Here is a 22873-nt window from a genome sequence, read left to right on the forward strand (position 1 = left end):
TTAACTGTCCACATGGTGAAATGATAGCACAAAAATGGGCTTTTTGAAAATCAAGCCCAATTAAAACAAAATGCTCTGACAATATGACAACAATTACAACCAAAGTTGATGCATGGACATGACCTTATAGTCCATATATGAGTGGGAAAAAAACCTGATGAAATTTGTGGCACGTACCTTTCGAATGAGAAGCCTTCAAAAGTGATGATGTCTTTTCACATAATGAATTTATAGCCATTTTCAGAGCTTTGCAGAGGGGAAATTACACAAGACATGTCTCATCTGATTAGATTTCTTAATTCAACAGGAAAATGTGCTTCCATTCACATAGTTTCACTGATGTGTGTGAAATACCAAAAGAACCAATAACGTTGCAAGTTGACCAAAAAGGATTGTTCATCACAATGCTTAAAATAACTTGAAGCTTCAAAGGGCTGTAGATTTTAAACCATTAGTGATCCAGGTATACTATTTCAGATTTGTGCATAGGTCTAGTCTACAAACACCTGTGATTTATTTCAGATTTCTTCGGAGAGGGTCACTTTCCGGCACTGGGTGATTTGACACGGAATGACCCTATTGTCTATTTCTGAATACGGTCAATAGTTGGAATATTAATGTTCATGTAAACATAGTCAGTGAGGTACTCACTGATTCAGCTTTTCCATTCTACAGTTAGCAATAGAATCACTGGTCAAACATATACAACACTCAAGATATTTTGCTTGCTAACTCAACAAACTGGTCCTGTGTGGAAACACGTGTGGGGATGTTTGGAACGGGTGTGGTGAGCGGGTATATGTATTCTAAATTTGTCAATGTTTGCAGTTTTACTGTCTGTATGGAGAGAAAGCATGTGGCTATCTATCTGTCTGTCTATCTCTCTATATCACTTTGTAAAGCTATGTCTTATGTTTTGTCTCGTGTGTGTGTGTGTCTATCCAAGTGAGCTCTTCTAATTATCCTATTTAAGGGTGAAAGGGAGAGAGTAGGTTCAGTGTTGTGTTGGATAGCAGTGTTGGATTTCTGGGAGGCTGTGCATAAGGCAGTTGTGCACAGCAATGCCCATTACAGGCTGTTCTTTGATACAAGCCCTTGACTTGTCTTAGCACTTGCTCACTGTAAAAAATAAAAACGACTTTCCAAGAGCTGTTTATTTTTATCAGCCCTTTTAAATCACCACCAGTATCCTGGTTAAACTAATCTCGTACGTGAAGTGGGGGTTAGAAAGACCCCTGTCTCACAGGCATCGAGTCACACACCAACAACCAGAGCAAAAAGTATAGGCTACATACACTGCCTGGCCGAAAAAAGGTCACCACCTGGATTTAACTAAGCAAATGGTGCTCCCTGTGGGGGCAGTGCTATAATCTGGGGTTTGCTGCAGATGATCAGGTTGGTTCAGCAACATTACGAGCCCAAAGAAGGAGGTCAGCTGACTACCTGAATATACCGAATGACCAGGTTATTCAACCAATGGATTTTTTCTTCGCTGATGGAACAGGCATATTCCAAGATGACAATGCCAGGATTCATCGGGCTCAAATTGTGAAAGATTGGTTCAGGGAACATGAGACATCACTTTCACACATAGAATTGGCCACCACGGACTCCAGACCTTAACCGCACTGAGAATCTGGGCTGTGCTGGAGAAGACTGCACAGTGGTTCATATCTCCCGTCATCAATTCAATAAAAGTGCAATGCTGGATGGAAATAAATGCAGAAGCTTGTGGAAACGATGCCACAACGAATGCATGCCGTAATCAGTTACTGTATGGTCCAATATATTAAATATTAGAGTGTGTGACATTTTTTTTTGGTCAGGCAGTGTAGTTACTGTAGTTTAGCCAACTAGACAGAAAAAAAGAAACATTTTAGGTCCAATTTTTTTAGAAGGGACAATGAATTAAAACTACTTCAGAATGCTGTTTTGTGTTCATTGAGAGCACAGTGGAGTATAATCAGGAAATGAATAGGAGACAGATGGGAGTAGGAAGAGAACATAGCCCAGACTTGAACCTGGGTCCTTATGGGTACTGGACTGTTATGTGTTAAGGTATGCTTCCCCAAAACTTGACCAGTACCTACTAGAAAATTGGACCTAAAAAGATCTAATGTACAGCACACAATTCTTAAATTGCCATTAGAGGATAACTTGGTATTCTCAGTATCCACATCATGGCAGATGCAGGGATGACTGAAGATGAGGTCAAAGGAAGTGAGGTTGAAATAACTAACGTTAATTACTAGTCCAACAGAAAGAAAGCCAGATCGGCATCTGTCCTTTTATGTCTTTTGGTTCTTGCCAATGAGTAGCCAATCCAATCCAAGAGCCAATCCAAGATTTACTCATCTGTTTACTCTTGGATGATTCTAGAGTTTACAGCCCATGATGACTAACACAGCTTTGCTGTAATTTTGTAATTTCTGATGGTCTCATAGCTTTTCAATTAAATATGACCACCACCTAAACATCATCTTCGTTCAACCCACTGATGTGTCAGTATCAACTGACAAGAGGTCCTTAAGCAAGGTATGCTCAATCTATGGAAGAGGGTACTTATTTCCTATCTATACATTATTCTACAGGCCATACGCATTTAATCCCAGCAAGATTTGTCTAATAAAGCTAATTGTTTATATATTTATATATACAAATGCAGCCATGTACTGTATACTACAGTGAAATGTCAGGAGGACATGAAGGTATGAGAAAATACATACCACTTAAGCCAAGCATACATACCACCTGAAAGTAAGGTTGAGCACTGCAAATAGTCTGCTGGAATCAAATGCTAAACGGAAAGCATTGTTAAAATGGGAAAGAGAAGTGGTGGAGTTAGAGGGATGAATAAGAATTCTGTGAGCCAGTGAACAAAACAGTCTGATACTAGCGATACTCTGGTCATAATACCAGAAATGTAGTGGTCACACCATTTTCAATACCCCGATAGATATCATGGTAAAAAAAATCCTATGTTTTTCTGCCTAGCTTTCCAATAAATGTGACTTTTAGTATGGCTCAGCCTACAATTATTGGCAAAACTGATAAAGAAAGGTTTTGGACAACTCACTCCTTGACTGGCAAGATGGCGGCAAGCAGAAAAACCAAGTGAGTTGTTCCAAAACTTTATTTTAGTAAACTATGTGTACCCAAAAAATGCTCTCAATGCCCGAGTTCATGTGTTCATACTTTGGTCAAAGTTTCATGTTGTGTCAAGCCTCCTCTTTGAGGCGATCATGTATCAAAATAGTAGTGCCCCTACCATTCCCACTCAAAACGCCACTTCACCCGAGCTCAGACAAGCTTAAAAGTGGCACTGACGTAATTATGCTTTTAAATGAAAGTTCTGGAACATTCACAAAAACACCCTAGGATGCATTTTGGCGAGAGTTATCCTTTAAAGGTGCTGTAAGCGATGCTGGGTAGCATCACTTCTGCTGGCATTCAAACAAAACAGAGCTAGCTAGCTCGCTACTCCCTCCCCCTCCCTCCTGTGCAACTGAAACTCTCCTAAACACACATCTCATCGGTGACCGGAACAGTTTGCTATGTTTTTATGGTCCAGGCTGTCCACAGAGAGCGTTTTTTTTTTTTTTTTTACAGTGTATTCCAGGCAAAGGCAGCTAGTGGATGGATGGTGAGGTGATATTTGCTGTATATGACAAAAAAAATTACCTTAGAAACCGTGTAACATCGCAACAGAACACCTTTAACTTCAATAGTAGCCTGCATGTCTACTGTGGGCAATTACCCAGCATACACAACATTCTACTAACTCTAAAGTTAGCCTATATAGTTCCGCTGTGGCTAGTTTGCATCCGTGTTTCATTGCATTACCTAGCTTTCATTGAAGCAGAGCCAATGTTTATTGTTAAGTGCTCATTGAAATTCTTGAGTTGTCACAAATGTTAACGTTAGCTGTTATGAAGGTAACAACATTATAATGTTATCTGTGAGTAAGTTCATGTTAATGCTTCTGTTAATGTTATTTCTGAGGTTTTTAAAATACTTATTATTAAGGTGAGTCTGCACAGCTTCTGTGTAATGTTGCTGTTTCTACCAGGTTAAGTCCAAGAACGTAAAACACTCATACAGTCCCAGTCAAAATATGTACACCCTGTCTGCCTCTAAATACAGATTCCAGAACATGGCCCAACCAGTGAAAAAGGACCTCCTCCGGAAATGTTTTTTTGCAAAACATCAAATGGCACCTGTTCTTCTGGGGTCAATATGTGAAGTGAAATACGGTAAGGCTATGTCAATTCCCTCTCTCTTATTTATGTTTGTGTACATCACGTACAAATAGGCTATAAGCTGCATTCCATCTACAACATCATCCGGTCCCTCCAAGATTTCGAGAGAAAAGTAATGGATTACAAAAAATCTAAGTACTTTGCTTGTAGCTAAATGAAGAAATGCTTTGGCTGTGGTAGGCTAATTCACAAAGCAGTTTAGCTTTTTGTAGAACAGTCCAACCAAGACAGCCACCACCTAAAAAGATGTCACCATGTCATATGTTTCAATTCTTTATGTTTGGATTTCATATCAAGTTCATATTGTTTTAATAATTCATATTTTGTAATTACAAATGCATAATTACAAATAGGCAACTATGTACTTAATGATTTCAATATTTCATATTTTGATTTTTTAACTATTAAAGAGCACATAGAATGGATGAATAGAGTATTGTACTGTGTTCTCTGATGTTACAATAGTATATATTCAACTTTGATTAATAAAAATTAAACTCAATTGCAATTTTACAAGCCCAATTAAAACCTTATATTTAGGCTGGGTATTGAAATGGTCTGTTTGACTAAATTGCGCTCTCTTTGGCAACCTCTCACAAGTAGGCTTTGTTCTAATTCGCCTATTTTTTAGTAGCTATTTTTAAGTTCAAGATTTTCATATGAAGGAGAGCACAACCATGCCTCATGATAGCTCTTTGGTTATGCACAACCTCTCTTAATTAATCAAAACCAAGACAAAAATGATTTCCATTCTATGTCACCTTTAAGCTACACTTCTCTTTAATGTCATTGGTGTATACAGTAAGTCTAATTGAGTGCATGTCACTTTAAGGATGTGGGAGTAGCCTAATTACATTTCTGAGTGGACAACATCTCAGCTTGCATCTCGGCTTGCATCTCACCTGCATCTTCTTCAATGGGTAAAAATGGCAGATTGGTTCTTTTTTTGTAGGCGAACTTCAGGTCTATGACATGTGCAGTAGCCTAAGACCAAGGTAATGTGAGGTATACCTTTTGCCTGAAGAAGACTCAGTTGGGTTGAAACGTTGCATACTTTTTAATATTAAAATATGTGAGCTCAAAGCAGTGTTGTAGACATTACATTCTTTTTTGAACGTGTGGTTTGTCTTTTTTTGCCCATTCAAACATGTTGTAGATTTTTATTCACACAATTACTATGTTGCTGTAGGTGGCAGTCCAGGATAAGAAATAGCAGTTCAAGTAGTTGAGTAGAAAAAGATTGAACTAAACTGAGAAGACGAGACAAGGAAAAGCAGCATTCAACAGCGAACAGAAATGTCTGAAGTTATTGGAATGGAAATAAATGTAACCACATTCAACTCACTTGAGAATACATTCAGCTTCAAGTATGCAACAGATGTAGTCGATTTAGTAAGGTAGTTAGTTGGTTAGTTAATTGGTCATAGGGTAGGCTAAGTAAACAAAGTTCACTTTGACAAAACTGGCAGCTAGCATTATTGTCATCAAGTGGTGTGCTAACTCGTACTTCCACTGAGGTGATACTTCAGACTTGACAAACTCCTATGGTACTGTAGGCAACGGAAATACCTTACTGCAGAAATAGTATAGAATTATACTCTTGTCAACAGGAGTGGTCTGGGCGTTTTAAATGTAGGCTAAATGTTTCATTCATAGGACCAAGCAGTGCTTTCTGGTCTTCCTCCTTCAGTCAATGTAGCCACACTGCACTGGGTCAAATGTCAAATGGCCTAATTAAAGCTATGGTACAAGTGGACAGTATGGACAGTGTTCACATGCTTGTTCAGTTACCTTATCGTTTCCTCTTGATAAAGTGAGCTGACTGCTGGGCCACCAAATCCCATCCTTTGATCTGTACCCCTTCGATCAGATGCCTACAGCAGAGAAAACAAACATACAAGCCATTCCATTGGTCACTTCATATCAAATCAACCAATTTGAACAAAAAACAAGTCAATTTCAGAAAAATAAATGCTCCTACATCAAACTTGTGGAGAAACCCCTCTCTCTTCGAATTATAATCATGTTTATGTATTTTGCTGTTCAGTTCAGTGTCAGAGCCACATGGCTCCTATGTAGCACGTAAAGCCTTGAGACTTTGTGACTAAGGCTACCTTTTTCTACGGAATGTGTGTACATTTTCTCCTGCGAGCCTCTGATAATCATACACTTTTGCTATTTTTTTTTTTTAAATAGAATTATTTTAATCTAGCCAAGTCCTTTCATATCATTCAAGCAGCTGAAGAGGCACATTTAAACAATGGCAAATAAATAGCATGCGCCTTCCTGCAACATTACTCCAATCCTTCACCTCTGTGTCTCTGAGTGCTTACCCCTACTCTTGTACATATGGAAACAATATTTGTCCGTTCTGGAAAGTAATACAATCATCTTCTTTTCAGAGAAGGTTTTCTAAGCCACGCATTCACCCTCCATTTATGCACACTAGTTTGTCCTTGCCTCAGCACACACTCTAATGCTTCTGTGAGGAAAGAAAGAAACATGTCACTGTGGGCTAGCAGCCCTGGGATGAATGCTGACACTTGCATTGTGAGGCTGAGAAGAATGAGACTGGAGAATCTGAAGGGAGGGCAGAGCATATGACAAAAGCTCATACAGGACAAGCCTGACTCAACTTTTGTGTCAAACAAATTTCACTACACAAGACATACAGCTACAAAGAGCAATAAAGGGACAAAGGTTCCTGGAACCTTCAACAGCAAAATGCAGCTATGTGGAGCTGATATATAAATCTTTACCTGCAATTTGCACGCAACATATAATGTATGACTATGAGAACTTTGGTTCTCAGAACAGATGCAAAATACTCATTCTTTTTAACATTCTGAAGCGACTGGATGGCCAGTGTCAGGAGTCAATGAGGCATGAAAGGGTTAACATCTTGTGTCGAGTTCACTGAAAATTAACCAGTGACAATTTGTGTACCATTGTCCTTGCTGCGACTGTAGACAGACATGTACTGTAGCTCACCGAGAACCATCGGAGTGTTCCACACATGTTCGGCTCAGGCAGTGAAGGTCATCAGCGGAGTGAGTCTCTCACATTCGCATCTGGCAATGAGGCCAGTAAGCAGAGTACTCTCGCACATCCGCTTTGACAATGAAGTGAGTCAATTAATATAGCACAAGCAGAGTTGTGCGCAGTGCCATAGAGAAAATCATCAGCAGCGACAGGGCTGATAAATCCCTCATTTTATTGACCAATGCCTGGGCAAAAAAAGGACACATTTGCAACGACAGCAGCTTGACCTCAATCTCATTCAGGGACTTGAAGGACACACTAGAGAGCTTTTAGCACCACCTAGAGGTCCCAGGGGGAATTGGTGTGGAGATCGTTGGCTGCAGGCAGCTGGCGTCTTTTAGGAAGCAGGACACGAGGGGGTGTTCCCCTGGCATTATGCGACTCCAACCTGAGTGCTAGGCTGGGATGGCTCAAAACACCCAAGCTCCAATAAATGTTGAATGTGGAATGTAAGCACTGATTCAATGGTACACATTAGTGGGATCACACTCGTTTTCAGTGCACCAGTCTGCAACCAACCTCCATTTAAGGTGACGCTAAAATGTGTTTTTGTATCTTAAAATAACGCTTCCAATATCATTTCAGTGGTTCATCAACTCGTAACAGGGTGAACAGCACTTCTGCATTCGCTTTGTGCCCCTCTATCAGCTGCAGTGAGGTTCTGAAGTATTTGAACCCATGCTAAAGTTGACTAAAAAGAGGATTCTAAAATCATCTTTTGGAAATTGATCTTAATGCCTTACACAAAAAATGAGGAAATATCCAACCTTTAAGGACACCAATTTCCTTGGTGAATGAATTATGTACCATAAATAAATAAATGTTTTCCTTGAAATACAGGGGTCGTAAGTATTGGAACCCATATGTTAAATTCCCATAGAGGCAGGCAGATTTTATTTTTTAAAGACCAGTTATTTCATGGATCCAGAATACTATGCATCCTGATAAAGTTCCCTGGGCCTTTGGAATTAAAGTAGCCCCACATCACCACATGCCTTTCACAATGCCTTTAGATTGGCATAGTGTTTTTTTTTCCAATTAGCCAGTATTCACAATTTGAAACTGAAGTTGTAGCTCACAATTTCTGTTTATGTATTGACTTTGAATTTTCCCCTCATCCACTGCCAGTTTCCCAATCATACAGCTAGTAGCACCTCTATATTCAGGTTGCCAGATTATTTATGCGAACAGCGCTAGCTTGAGTTATGGAGGCAAGTAAGGCAATTCCTAACTAGCAACTCCATTAAGATCATTCTTGGAGCAGTGGGCTTTTGTTTAAACTTTTTCACTTATTGAATCTGTCAAATAGTTCAAATATTGCCCTTCTGGGACTACTTCATCCAAACTGTTTGGACCCCATTAATCACCACTTGCAGCTGTATTTTTGCCTGGCTCTACACACTACAGAGAATCACAAGCACATCTTGCGGTACAAAAAGGTATTATGAGAGAGGCTGGGGTTCGTCATCATGCTAACATCAGTAGATATTTGTGCAACACCATGCATACAGTAGGTACTTTCAACATATCATCAAAAAGGTTATTCACATTCTGTATAGTTATCAACTGCCTGTAGTACTTTGTGGTCAACATGAGGGTTTATATTTACAACTACTGACTTCACCAGACTTTACCTTCCAACTGTGGTCTGGGTCCAGAGACTTCACACACGAAACATATTCTTGCATAGCCTGCTCAGCGCTCATGTCGGCCAATTGTCTCCACGCCTGCCTGAAAAAGAAATGAATACAAATTACAATATTGCTACAAGTATCCAGGCAAATTGTGCAAAGCACAATCACTGGGTTGTAATGGGACATATTGCACAGCTTGGTGATTATAGTGAGATTTAATCTTAGTAATGCCCTTCCACGACTGTTGCCTTATTGGAATAAAACAATCACCAATTTTTCGATATAGACATATTTTGTTTAGTTTTCTTTGTGCTTCGGGAGTATTTTAATGACCGTTGCACTATTATCTCGTCAGTATATCAAGCACAGCAACAGTTGCTATAGAGGGTTGGTAGACTAGGTCTCCCAAGTTTCAAACTATGGGACGCAGACTGGCACCGTTCAGTGACAAGGAGACTGCGGGTCCGAGAAGTTGAGGAGTCTAATTACAGTATGCACGGTGCTTCTGTCACTCGTCTGATAATTTGCTGCGCAACTGATCAAGGAACCACAGACCAACAAAAAAAAACAACAACAAATGTTTCAGCAATCAGGAAGAAATTCTTGCTAATTTAAATTTGGTCAAACACACCCCAAGGCACTTTGACCAAAGTGTCAAGTGTCATGTCAAGATTAGAATGGAAAGGGAAGTTAATTCAACTAGAATAGGGTGACCAGATGTCCTGGTTTAACCCGGACAGTGCGGTTCGTAAAATACGGTACTATGGTTAATGTATTTACAATGTAGCAGACGTTTTTATCCAAAGCGACTCAACATCAACTAAAGCATATGAGATATCCAAGTCATACTGCATATATGAAGGACAGACTCAAAGAAATGGGGTGCAAACGTAACGTTGTATGTAGGTAAGAACATCATGTACACATACATTTAATCTGCAGGGTGACTTACCATTTCCGCTGACCCTCAAAATCGAAAAAGCCTGGTTTTGCTGCATCACATCTCCCATTCTTGACCTGTATAGACATATATAACCAGTTTTAAGCATAATACCAGTCGTCGACATGGTATCGGCATTGCTGGATTATGTAAATGCATGGCAGCAGGTAAAATGCAAGGACGCATTACCTTCAAAAGAGGACTATGCAAGATTTGGTCTACAACTAGTGCGCTAGTGCCTTAAAAGGCATGCAAAACTTTACTGGCAGTGCTAGAAGCTTGCTAACTGGTGTTAACTGCTAACTGGTGTCTATTGGCGATATAGTCAGCAATGTCATACAGAATTACAGCGCACATCCTGGCTGGGAACATCACTTGTCTTTATCTACTTCTATAAACCACTAATCTGTAATGTTTAATCTGACTTAACAGATTCCTTTATGTTTTGTGAATGATTCAACAATTCTGTGCTAACAAGGTTGCATAGAAATTGCTGTTTCATTGAAATGGGAACAAAATGACACTGGAGTTATTATGTCTTTTACAAAAGGGCATACTTAGGTGAGAACATTCTTTTTTGTGGGTTGGGGGGGGGGGGGGGTGCTGCCTTTTCAAATATATAGATTTTCAAATAGGGTATTCACTCCAGCCTATAATACAAATGAAAAAAGTCTGTACCTCAGCACAGTTGCAATTTCACAGTACAGTTACCAGTTATCTGATCATCATAATTAGGTACTTTTTACGCATCATTCCAGTCCCATTCACACTTCAATGGAAAGGCTGTATTCTGCTAGCCTGGCCTCACCTGCCTAGCATCTCCTTTCATTTTCAATTCACTCAGATACTAGCCGTCTAACATTTCCCTCAAATGACAAATGACCGGGACGCCGAACCAATCAGTGACAAGAGGGTATGTTGTAAAGGCTAAATGAAGTAGGAAGTAATGTTAGTAATGCCTGATCTGGTGGGAAACATTGAGAGTCACAAAGTGAAACAAAGTAGTGAGCCTGGAAATCAAGTTTGTACTATGCTGTTTTGGCATTATGTAAGAACACAAACCAATTGCTTTGCCATCAAATTGGTTCTGGCATTCTAATAATTTTCAATCTAGGACAATACCACAACAGCTTATGGTAGGTGGAAATCGAGGCCACAGGACTCCCATAGCCAAATAACGCAAATGAGAGTGGAGACACATACTAGGAATACTCAATTATGATCAATGATGAACAAACAAACTTGTAATAGGAGAATCGTTCACCTAGCATAGCCATAGAGCATAGCTGTTTAGCGACCCGCAGCGTAAAACCAGCCCTGCAACTTAAAGTCTCTTCAACCTGGATGCATCTTGTGAATTGTGAAACATAGTAGAAACAGCTCTTTGGAGATAGTCTTAGCCTGTTGCTAGTCCTTTGGCTCCAAAACAAAACTGTATGAAGCGCGTGGAGGGAAGGACTCAAGCCATCAGAAGTACAGTGACAAGGTCAAATATAAATATTTTGTGACTCTAGGTGGAGCTTTAGAGTCGGCACAAAACTACAATGGATGCCAAGTGATGCAAGGCAAAATCATAATTGAAATCAAAATCTGATTAATTGCACTGACACTGAAACTATGTTCATACCAGATCAAGCCATTGCATTATCTAGGCCTATGTTCTATTGAGTGTACAACATTCCTTGAGCGTTGGATGGGTATGGATGGGTATGTGCAGCCATTTACGATCATCCACAAATCATTCTGATCACTTTGAGTCAAAGACTGTTATCTGTGAACTATTTTTTTTTGTGAGAAACTCTACTTGTTTCAAGATATGCCGTTCAGGAGAGCTGTGCATTGGCAGGAATTTAGTAAAGTGCAACAATAAACGCCATAATACAGGCGTTATGACATACTGTATATTTGCAATATCAAATCTTATGACACTGAACGTATGGCAATAAACCTTCTGAAAGGAAAACTGAACTGGCATAAGGAGCACCATGCATATAGGCAGAGTTTAAAAAATGTTTACTAGCAACAAAAAACTATGTCAAACTACCTAAGTGTACTGTATCTTCTTACATCTCTACAGTGCAGAAGCCTTATAGCTAGTGTCTGCTTGCTATGATTGCAATGCTTGCTAGCTAAGGAAAAGATACCAAAAGAAAATACCAGAGTTTAGAGATCCAGTTGAGCACCACTGTATAAAGGAGAAAGTACAAGTTGTATCACACCACTCAGACACATTGCAAATAAACCTGTTCCCCAAACTACTGTAAGAATCCAAGGAAGACAAGGCTTCAAGCAGCAACCTCTAAAATGTCTCTTAAATTCCTGCTGAAAGAGAAAAAAAAATAACAGAATGCCAAATGTACTAAACATTTTCAAGCACTGGAAAGTTCAGGAAACAACAAAAGTATAAGCCAAACAGGATTAGCAGCACATTGGTTATAAGAGTAAAACCATATGGAGAGTTAACGTACAGACACTCAAAATTGAAGCAATTTCTTCAAATCAGTGTTACATTATTTCAGCAACAATGAGTAAAAACCACAATGTTTTCCATAAAGCAATTCAACTTTGGTATAGGCTTACAGTACCAAAAATGAACTGAACAATGACTTTAAAAGCGAAGTACACACCGAACCGTGAATCATTTATTTTTTGGTACCATTACACCCCTACTTTGCATTTAATATAGCTGTATGTTAACATAGAAAAATATAAATATGCCTAGGGGTGTATGATGCATTCAGATTGCAAGATGGTTAGGAAAGCGGAGATGTCCTAACAACAGGACCTGGACCAGTCCTAAAACTGCAACCAGCTGTGCAACCAGCACAAACACAATGATTAACCATTCTGTCTATTCAAAAAACCCTACAAACTACATCTCTTACCACTGCTCAGATTAGTTCATATGCGAGTCAAGGCAGGTGACTAAATATTGGCAATATAGTGTAGCTCCATATTCACTAGAATGCAGTCCGTTACAGTATGGTGGCACAAGGTGATTCATGAGGAGCATCAATATCCATTCTCACAGAAAGGAACACCTACCTCAAATATCATATGTTGAATGACTGCCCCTTTTTCCTGCCTACACAATAGTCAGGATGGCTATAGTTCATATTTTTGTAGTGCGCTTTCATTCTCGTTAGATCTTCCGAAATGAAATGTTGGTCAAAAAAGATGGTAAGCTGATGCGCTGAAATGTTAAAATACCACCTCTGACACTGCCAAAGAATGGCAACATTGTTACAACGTGTGCTTGCTGTGGATTCCAAACATCTATAGAGCTCAACAGTCCCGCCAAAAGCCGATTCCAGAAGTAAGAACCCAAAACAATTCAATTACAATACAATTATATTGTTAACATCCATGGTAGACTTAAAACCAGCAACGACATGACTAAGCGATTATACATGCTCATATAGATGCCAAAAGGTACTGGGGCATCAACCTTGCTTTGAGAAAAATATGTTTTATTCGCAATTTAACAGGAAAGTACTACACTATCCACAATACTAACATGTAAAAGCTGGTAAAAGCAGAGCCTTTGATTAGTAGTGATCACCGTTGACAGGAGGGAGGAAAGAAGTTAGTGATTGAATTCCAATGAATTCAAACATCAGACAAGCGTCCACAAACCAGGACATAAACATTTGGCAATGGATCGAGGCCAGATTCTCTGTGAAGAAGAGAGTCTGGTCTCCAGGCTATGCCTTAATACCCCAGTCTAGCAGATTGTGAAGTGGATGTTGTAAAAGTGAATATTTGATAGCCTATTAGATATGGGGTGCCGTGAGGAATAGGGCAAATCTGTCTAGAACAAGCAGTCACCACAAACAGAGTGATCAAGGCACCTATGCCAACTCTGAAGAGATGGGAGAAACTATACACACAGCAACTTATACCCAAGTTCACCAGTCAAAGCTTTATGGGTGAGTGTCAAAAGCTGTCATCAATTCTCAACCAAATTTCACCCCAAAGACATGTGGGAGACTCCAACGCCAAATGGAAGAAGGTTTGTTGGTCTGATCAGACCAAAATTTATTATTTTGCCCATCAGAATAGCTATTTTTGGACATCACCATACATAGGGTGCCTCTCATTTGGGCTTTTATGCATCCTGCCTCCCTCCTCTGGCCTCGATCCTCACTGATCTACATAAAGAATGATGGGGCGGCAACAATGGGATAGTCTATCCAGTGTTAGTTATAGATCAGTGGGAACTCCCCTCGAGGATCGAGGAGAGATGTTGAGAGGCACCCCTAATGTGGATTATGGTGGTGGAGGCACCAGGAAGCTGTGCTGGACAAAAAAATATCCCCAATTTTACAAACTTAAGTGACATCCCATTTTGAATCCACGAGGCTTCAAAACAATCCCAACACCTCAGAGCAATTTTGGTGAAACAAAGCTGTCAAATGCTTTGTATTGGAAGTGCAGCCTGTTAAAATCTGTGGCTCACAGTATTTCCTATGTTCACAGCCTAAGTCAAAACTAAGCAGTGATGTCCTTGGTCAAAAATTGGATGGGAGACCACATTAAGTGACATTAAAGTTGAGTTTACTGCCGTTAGTGTTCTGTAAATGACCTTTTTCTCATAAAGACTCTTGATGTTGCAATGTGTTTGCTACGATTCTAAGAACTGTGTGTTTAATGACGTAAGAGGCTGACCTTGTAAACAGATATTATGTGAAACAATACCAGCCTAGGCCACAAAATCACCCTCACTAACACTACAACATCTTGGCCTACTGTTAATTAAACGCACGTGTACACCACCACACCACACTCCACACCAGGGAAATGCACCGAAGGTTCACTTTGCGTCGGTTGCATCACATGGACTTTATGAACGATATTTCGAAGTGATAACCTGGCACGGCTGTTTTGAAGGACGATTCAAAGCAGTGTTTCAAAACACTTGTGCCTCGTAGCCTCGACACTGACTTGACACGTCAGTTTCAAGCGGCACACCCCTAGCACCATTGACTATACATTCAAGGGGGAAATAAATGACACCGTTGGTCTAAGGAAAAACTTTACACCATGGTACGAAGGCTGAGGAGAGACACCTGCTAAAAATATAATAACAAAACACAAACAATATACAATAAATAGTATGTTCTCCAACGTCACCTGTTTGTACCTAGCATACAGGTACAGTAACTGTTCTCTGCTCGCCGTTTGGACAATATCTTGAAGTCGCTCCGCTGCTATTTCGAAAGCATTTTCCAGCTCGGTTCCTTCCAGTCGAACTCCCGAGCCTGTTCCACCGCAGTCAAATTGTCCTAAATCGACATCTGAATCGGAATCCGAACCTAGTGGCTCTCCCGTGTCAGGCCGTGCTGGATCAGTAACGTTACCTGAACCACTTGCAGAGACCGGAGATGATGATGGAGATCGAGACGCCATAGCGTTACTATTTCTACAAACGTTACAGTTTAGGGCAGTCTAGTCGACTGGCCTGTTTTGTCGTTTGTTGTTCGTTAGATACAGCTCCAATTGCTTGAAAATATTGAATAGATCGCATTCCTCAGTAAACATCGAAGGAAGTAGTTATTCTTCTTCTTCTCCTTATTATTTCCGGTGCATGGCCAAATGTGCGTGAATTACTGCCACACACTGGTCGAGAGTGTATCTGGGTCATAGAACGAGTGTCGTGAATGATAATGACGATCTCGCCTGATAGACTGGTGCCAAAATCCAGATTTGTGACACCCTTTTTTTGAGACAAAGTTGGCAACCAGTCTTACTTTGTCAAATTGGGTGAGCTGAATTCAAGTCTGCAATATGACAAGCTCAATCTGACCTCTGGTGACCCACTGTCCCAGCGAACCTCGTTTCTCAGCTTAAGCAATGAAATGTAGCCTACTATAATGATGAATTAAGTTAACAAATGTCTTTGTTTGGTAAGCATTGGGATGCTGAATTCACTTTTTCATTTGCAAAACCACATATGACCTCTGATTGCCTCAAGGTCATTAAACTTTGCCTATATTAGCCTATCAGATAGTGTGCAGATTTGAATTCAGCAAACCCTGACAAAATAAGACTGCTTCCGACTTTGTATCAAAAATGCCTCAGGCTTCCAAAATAAGCACATGTTTCAATTTTGGCACCACTCTGTGAGCAGACTATAGGGCCTAGCCTACTGTAGGCTACCAGACAATTTCAGCCTGATTTTGCCCGACACATTTCCAGTGTGGTGTCCACTGTCCAAATAGGCCAGAAGAACTCGGGAATGACCATAGACCTAAAAGAAATGATGCCCGAAGGAGGAAGCGACTTTGTGACATAGGCTAGGCTACTCAACGACCCACGATTGACCTGAGATGTTCCACGATGTAACGACCAAAAGTCAGAATTTTTGCCTCTGCGCGACCTTAGGCTACATGATCTTGTAATGTGGCCAATCTTAAAATATATAAACTTCAAATATGAAATAGAAACATATGACATTTAGCCATAATTCTCTGTTTGTGGAGGGTGAAGCAGATAGGCCTAGATGTTCTCAATTCAATTTCTATCTAGCCTATAAGAATGCACAAACTGAAAATACTACAGTAGGCTAGCACTGTAAGTCTATAGTAGGCCTAAGAATAATAAAGAATTGCCACAATTAAGAATTAACAGACCTCTGCTCTGTCAACTATAGGCCTATCCACATTTCCCTTTTGAAAAAAAATGAAGTCAAGCTGCAGTTTCTCTCCTGGTAATTTAACACACTAGAAGACTAGAAGACTAGAAGACTAGAAGTGTTTTACAGTAGGCTGTGATATCCCTCGTCATCAGCTGGACATACAGGGAAATTACAACTAGGCCTATAATGATCCAACTTATGTTAGCATTATAATTTCATATTTACTTGTAATTAATCATATTTTACAATAGCATGCATTTAATGTTCATAATGATGTGATTAAAAAATGCAATTAAGTATGAAACAACAACATACAAGTACAGGGACTCTCACAAGTAGCAAAGAACAGGCATGAGTCGTATCAACAAACATGTTCAGTGCAACAATCTACGCTAATCTTAAATAATTACTATTGTTTCTGTCTCTGTGTGGTATATGCTAATTGGGGATATACATGCAGATGTAAGTATCGTATTGAAGTGAATTAATGTCTAGATCTGTTTAATCGGTGGCTGTGCAGTCACCTGACAGGATATTTCAGAACTATTACTGTAACATGGGCAGTTTCCCTTAAGAGCATCTTAAGAGAGGGAAACAGTTGGAAAAAAACAAACTATCTTAAGATGAATTGTATAAACTCTCATAAGTGCATGTATCCGTCTTTATCAGGGAACCGGGCCCAGTTCTGTCTCTCCTTAGCCGAGGTAAAACACTCTAACCGTGTCTCTGATTCAGGAGTGACTTGACACTAGGCATGTGCCAGTTGTCCCATTTCCTGGAGTCTGTGTGTGGTGGCTCTTGATGCAGACTCCAGCCCCAGCCCACTCCTTGTGAAGTTCCCCAAAGTTATTGAATCAACTTTCCTTGACAATTCTCTCAAGACTGCGGTCATCCTTGTTGCTTGCACACCTTTTCCCTTCTAGTCAACTTTCAGCACTCTGTGAACACACTGCCTACCTTATCTGGCATAAGCCCGGCGCCCACAGGACACGCCGTTCAGCGGTGTTCGGTGGTCTGGGCTTGACACGCAGGATTTTAGAATAGTTTTCTATCTCTGTGCGCAACAGACGTTTCTAGTGGGCTTTGCTCCATTGAAAACAATGGAGTTCTAATTTGTTTATTGTCGCGGCGTGCCGTGTACGTGTCTGGTGGGCGCCGGCCTTTATCCTCCTCATGGAGGGTGTTTTAAGGAGTCATCTGGACAACTATCAAGTCTTTACCATGATTGTAGTTGTGTGTACTGAACCGACATTTCTGTATTATTTCTGTATTATTAAGTCTTTATTCTATTATTTTGAGATACTCATTTTTGGTTTTCATGAGCTGTACACTGTAATCATCAAGACATTAAAAAATCTTGAAATATTTCAATAATCTAGAATATATGAAAGATCCACTTTTTAAAAATAAACTGTAATTTTTTGAGACCCACCTGTAAACATTAGTGTACATTTTGCATCGTTACAGTTGAGTGAAGACTGGGTCCAAGAATCAAGGTTTTAGTTTCACAATCAACAACATTTAACTGAGTCTAATTTCATTTCTGGTTTATTCAAATTAGTTGAATGTATGTATCACTTGTAACAATAAACATTGTTTGAAGGCAACACCTCACAGAATCTTTTTACAGTTAACACATGGTTTTGAGTGGATTTTTATTCTCAGTGTGAGTTTGATATGAACATTTGTTTTTTTTTTTATAATCAGATTCAAATGTCTTAATTAAAAAAAACAGTTGTATACTCTTCAAATACTTTGTTGGGGTTGTTCCTTTTTGGCACAGGTTTCCTGTAATGTGTTTGGTTCTTTTAAATGTTGACAGCTAAATTTCTGTTTACACACATGTTCCAACAACTCCAACAGAGAAAAGTTTATGCAGTTTAAACATGCCAATGTGAAGAAATTAAACATTATCAGTCTATTGAAAATGACATTTCAAAACACTGAAAACATGGAGTTTTAATTCACAATAATGATACCAACATATAAAACCCAGAACTTTCAATATAACATTTTGGAAACATTTTACTTAGAGCAGGTTTCTAAAATGCACTGTAAATGTATTCATGATGATTGATCAAATATTCATACAGCATGGTCCTTTCTGGGTAATACTTTACTTAAATTCAATATCAACAAGGCATTTTAAACATGTTCATGAAGGGACAAGTAATGCCTCATAACGATGGAGTTATGTTTGTATAACTATTGACCGTCAGAACTACACAAAACATTACGATGATAGACGGGCTTGGCATATCAGAAAGCATGATATACCTTCTTTTACCTCTTGACAGTGAAACAGACAGCATCTTTACCTTGTGAAATGTTGTTCATTCACTGTCAAGTCCTTTGTTGGAAGGCATATATGGCATAGAAGACTTCATGATAATATTTTTGTGGGGCTTACAATGCCTACAAAAAGTATTCTTCTCCTTGGATATTGATCAATTTAAGTTGGTCTTTTTCAATTCTAATTAACATAATCTTTAATGACACACAAAAAAGGACAAGGTCAATGCTCTGAAGTGGCCTAGTCAAAGCCCAGACCTCAATTCTATATAAAATCTGTGGCTGGACTTGGAAAAGGCTGTTCACACCAGATCCCCTTCCAAGCTGAAAGAGCAGTCCCAAAGCAAGCCTTATTGAGACCTATCCACACAGACTCTTTAACGACGGCCAAAGGTGCATCTACTAAGTGCTCACTTGAAGAGGATGAATATTTACGCAATTGCTTGTTTTGCATTACACATTTTTAATTATTCCAACAGCGCGGAGCGCTCTATGATCTTTGACTTAGAACTAGTGACTGGCCTTTGGCCATACCAGCCATCCATTTAGAACTAATGGCAGTTTGTCCTGTAGAACTACATTGAGAAATTAGTTGAAGTGTGTCTGGGGATAGTAGGCCTAGTTCTGTGAACCCGACCACTGTCATCCATTATCCCTCACTGAATTAACATTACTTTGTAGAAATCTACTTTCACATTGGGGATATTTGTAAATTATTGTAAAAAAGAGTAATTTAAATTGATCAAGATTCCATTTATAAAAACAGTAAAAGGGGAAATACTTTTTATAAGGAACACTTTTTATAAGCACTGTATACTACAGTACACCATCATGACATTTGTGGTGCAGTCAGATGTAATGCTGCATTATGAATAGCCTACATTATAAACATTTGTAATATGTTTATAATGCGTCTTGTGCACTGAGTTTCAGTAAAGTGTTACCACTTTGATATAGGTTTACACATTTTGTTTGAATAGGTCCATAAAATACATTACCCGTTGAGAAAATGGTGTCACTAACTCATAATACACTGTCATTTTCATCTAATATTGTTACATTTACCTGATATAGTGGCATGTTAACGCCACTAAAAGTAGCAGACATACCTGCTGTAAGTAAAGTGTCATGGAAATGTATTTTGATAACATTCAGAAAATGTACTGTGTTAAAGCAGGTGAAGACATAAGAACATGAGACTGACTGTGTGCACTGACTTGCATCCAGAAGGACATTCATGTGAATACATGATTTGATGGAGTGCTGAAAAATATGTCAAAATGAGTCTTAATATGGTTGGTTGGTATGGTTTGTATGTCTGTGCTTTCATTGTGTGTGTGTGTGTGTGTGTGTGTGTGTGTGTGTGTGTGTGTGTGTGTGTGTGTGTGTGTTATAGCACTCCCTCCATGAAACTAGTATTCAGGTGTTGTATAAGGACACGCATGAAGCTCATCTCCTTCCGAGTGTTCTCAAAGATAATCCGTGGTTCATCTGACATGCAGCGTAGAACATTTGGGGCCATCACCATTGCTAGATTATTCACATCCATTTTAGTTACACTGACGTTAGAGGGTTGGGCAAAGACCTGTTAAAAACAGAGAAAGCAATAGGAAAAATTAATAGCAGGTCTGTCTCACAAGATGAGGTCAACATGCAAAGAATTATTATTCTGCTCATGCCCCTTTCTATGTTCAAACCATAACAAAAATGTTGTGACGGGGAATTACACAGATTCTGTGCTATCTAATACTGTAGGCTAGCTGACTTCTGAAAAAGGGGAATACCATAATTCTGCAACTTGGGCTATATTCTCATATCTTTTCATGTCCAAAATTATACGAGACACAAAAAACAAAAGAATTCAATACTGAGATATGAAATACAACTGCAAAATGGCTATACATACTGTACATACTGCAATGTAATCCCCTGTGATAATAATGCACAGCCTTACTCACTTCTAGAAGTAACTGATGTTATTAGACAGATAGGGCTCCTAATAAATGCTTTGCATCTCCACTTTTGGCTCTCGAAATATTTTGACTTGGTGGCAGTGGATCCAAGGCCAAGCCAGGATGAGTATGTGTGACTAGGTCGAGACAGGTGTAATTCTCATAAATGCCCATTCAAAGTAATCTTAAAAAGGTGTGGAAATGTTTAAGGGTGTGTTCAGACTAATGTTATTTTTTGCAGCTGCCAGTGTCCATTTTACTTTATAATCCTACGGAGTAGACCGTGTTCTCAAAAAAGTCCACAGCTTTTTTAAAATGCTGCCTCGCTCCTGACCACTCGGGTCTGTAGAAGCTGGAGGTGACCTCCACAATCCCCATTTCTAGGCTGAGCCTGCACCTCCACATGCTCAGCTAGCTCTCTTTTTGTGATCAATTTGTATTCTTGCAATCATTGTTATACATTGGAGGGGAAACTTCCCTCCCACCCCTAACATGATGAACAGTTAACAAAGGAAATGCTCAACTATCTCTACCACAATTTTACACACACAAATCACACACCTCCCACCACATTAACCCAACAGGTTTTGCCTGCCACTGTGGCCCTTCTTTTGCCTCTGCCGGCAGCTCGGAGACCCCCAGCTAGCTCTTCATCTCTCTCAGTCCCCCACCTCACGGCTTTTCTAAGCACTCTGCGGCATGCACAAACTTCACTTGACCACTGTGCACGGTGTCAAGAGGCTACATGCTGCAGTCCTCCACCGCGTCTCACTGCAGTTCCAGCCTCCACTGTCCCTCCTCATCTCACAGCGATTCTGAGGGAGGAGATCAGCTAATTGGCAGCAAAACGCACAATTCAGACAGTCCCTGCGGAGGACAGACAAAGGGAGTTCTACGTCTCATCTGCATTCAATACAGTGAACATCAGCACTCTTCTGCACCGCCTCCTATAGCTCCAAGTTAACCCAACTCTGACACTCTGAATGAAGGAGTTTTTAAAGGACAGACTACAGCATGTGAGGGCTGTGTGTTGTCACCTGTCCTACTCTCCATGTATAAAAAATGAGATCACCTGCAGCAGCAACGGACTCAAGCTATTTACAATAAGTATGTGGATGACCTGGCCTTAGTGGCCATCCTCACTGATAACGACTCCATGTTCATTTACAAGCAGTGTGTAAACACAATGGCACTTTGGTTCAAGAGAAGCTCACAAGAACTTAACATCACCAAGACCAAGGAACTGTATTGCCATAAGGGCCAACTGCTTGATACTCCTCATCCACTCTCCACACCATTGAGACTGGAAGGGCAAGTTCCAAAGTTTCAAGTGCCTTGGCGCTTTGATTGACCACCACCTCACCTTCATTCTGCATGTTGGCACAGTTTACAAAAAGGCCCAACAGCACATGTGTCTCTTCAGAAGGCTTAAATGATTTGAAGTGAGACAGGACATTCTATCCAGAGTATACCAATCACTGATAGAATCTCTCATCGCTTTCAGCCAGGCAAGCAGTTAAGATCTTAGGCATTCCACAGAAACATCCATGTGATCTTTATATACAAGCAGTGGAAAGAAAAGCCAGCTTCATCATCCAGGATGCCTCCCATCCCCTCCATCAAAGTTTTGAGCTATTGCCAGGAAGAAGGTTCAGAGTGCCTCACAACATTACACAACCAATTCTACATTCCCAATGCAATACATTTACAAACTCATGCTATAATGACACATCACACACTGCCTTCAATCAAAGGAACTGTTCTAAAATGGCAACATCTTAGACAATAAAGCTTGAATCTTAGACAAGAAAGATTTTTGAATCTTGAATCTTGAATCTTTAAGATAAAAAAAAAATAATAAATAAAAACGTACATAGGGCTACTTTAACATGACATATGAATGTGTCCTATTTTTAACTACTAACTAATTGCAAAAAGGGGCAAACAATAGGGTAGGGAGACACAAACAATAAGAGACAAAAATATGCATGCATGTGTACACTGTTACTGATCCATCATACGGTCATCTCTTGCAGCAGTGCACAACACAGCTGAACAGGGCAGCTGTCTTTATAAGGTTGACGTTACATGTTTGGATTCCTGTCTTTGACAAATTG

General features: G+C 39.7%; 2 protein-coding genes across 2 annotated transcripts in view; both read right to left on the reverse strand.

Moving 5' to 3' along the window:
- Nucleotides 1-15452, reverse strand: part of acbd6 (acyl-CoA binding domain containing 6) — a 40263-nt gene extending 24811 nt beyond the window's left edge. The window contains exons 1-4 of the mRNA XM_062556288.1: nt 15009-15452; nt 9888-9952; nt 8936-9032; nt 6051-6133 (exon numbers count right to left, since the gene is read on the reverse strand). Coding sequence (XP_062412272.1) covers nt 6051-6133; nt 8936-9032; nt 9888-9952; nt 15009-15284 — 521 coding nt within the window. The 5' untranslated portion in view covers nt 15285-15452. The remainder of the gene's footprint in view (nt 1-6050; nt 6134-8935; nt 9033-9887; nt 9953-15008) is intronic.
- Nucleotides 15453-20194: 4742 nt separating this feature from the next.
- The window catches only part of arhgap39 (Rho GTPase activating protein 39), a 33085-nt gene continuing 30406 nt past the window's right edge, over nt 20195-22873 (reverse strand). The window contains exon 10 of the mRNA XM_062556502.1: nt 20195-20389. Coding sequence (XP_062412486.1) covers nt 20195-20389 — 195 coding nt within the window. The remainder of the gene's footprint in view (nt 20390-22873) is intronic.

The sequence above is a fragment of the Sardina pilchardus genome, chromosome 15, assembly GCF_963854185.1.
Source record: "Sardina pilchardus chromosome 15, fSarPil1.1, whole genome shotgun sequence".
NCBI lineage: Eukaryota > Metazoa > Chordata > Actinopteri > Clupeiformes > Clupeidae > Sardina > Sardina pilchardus.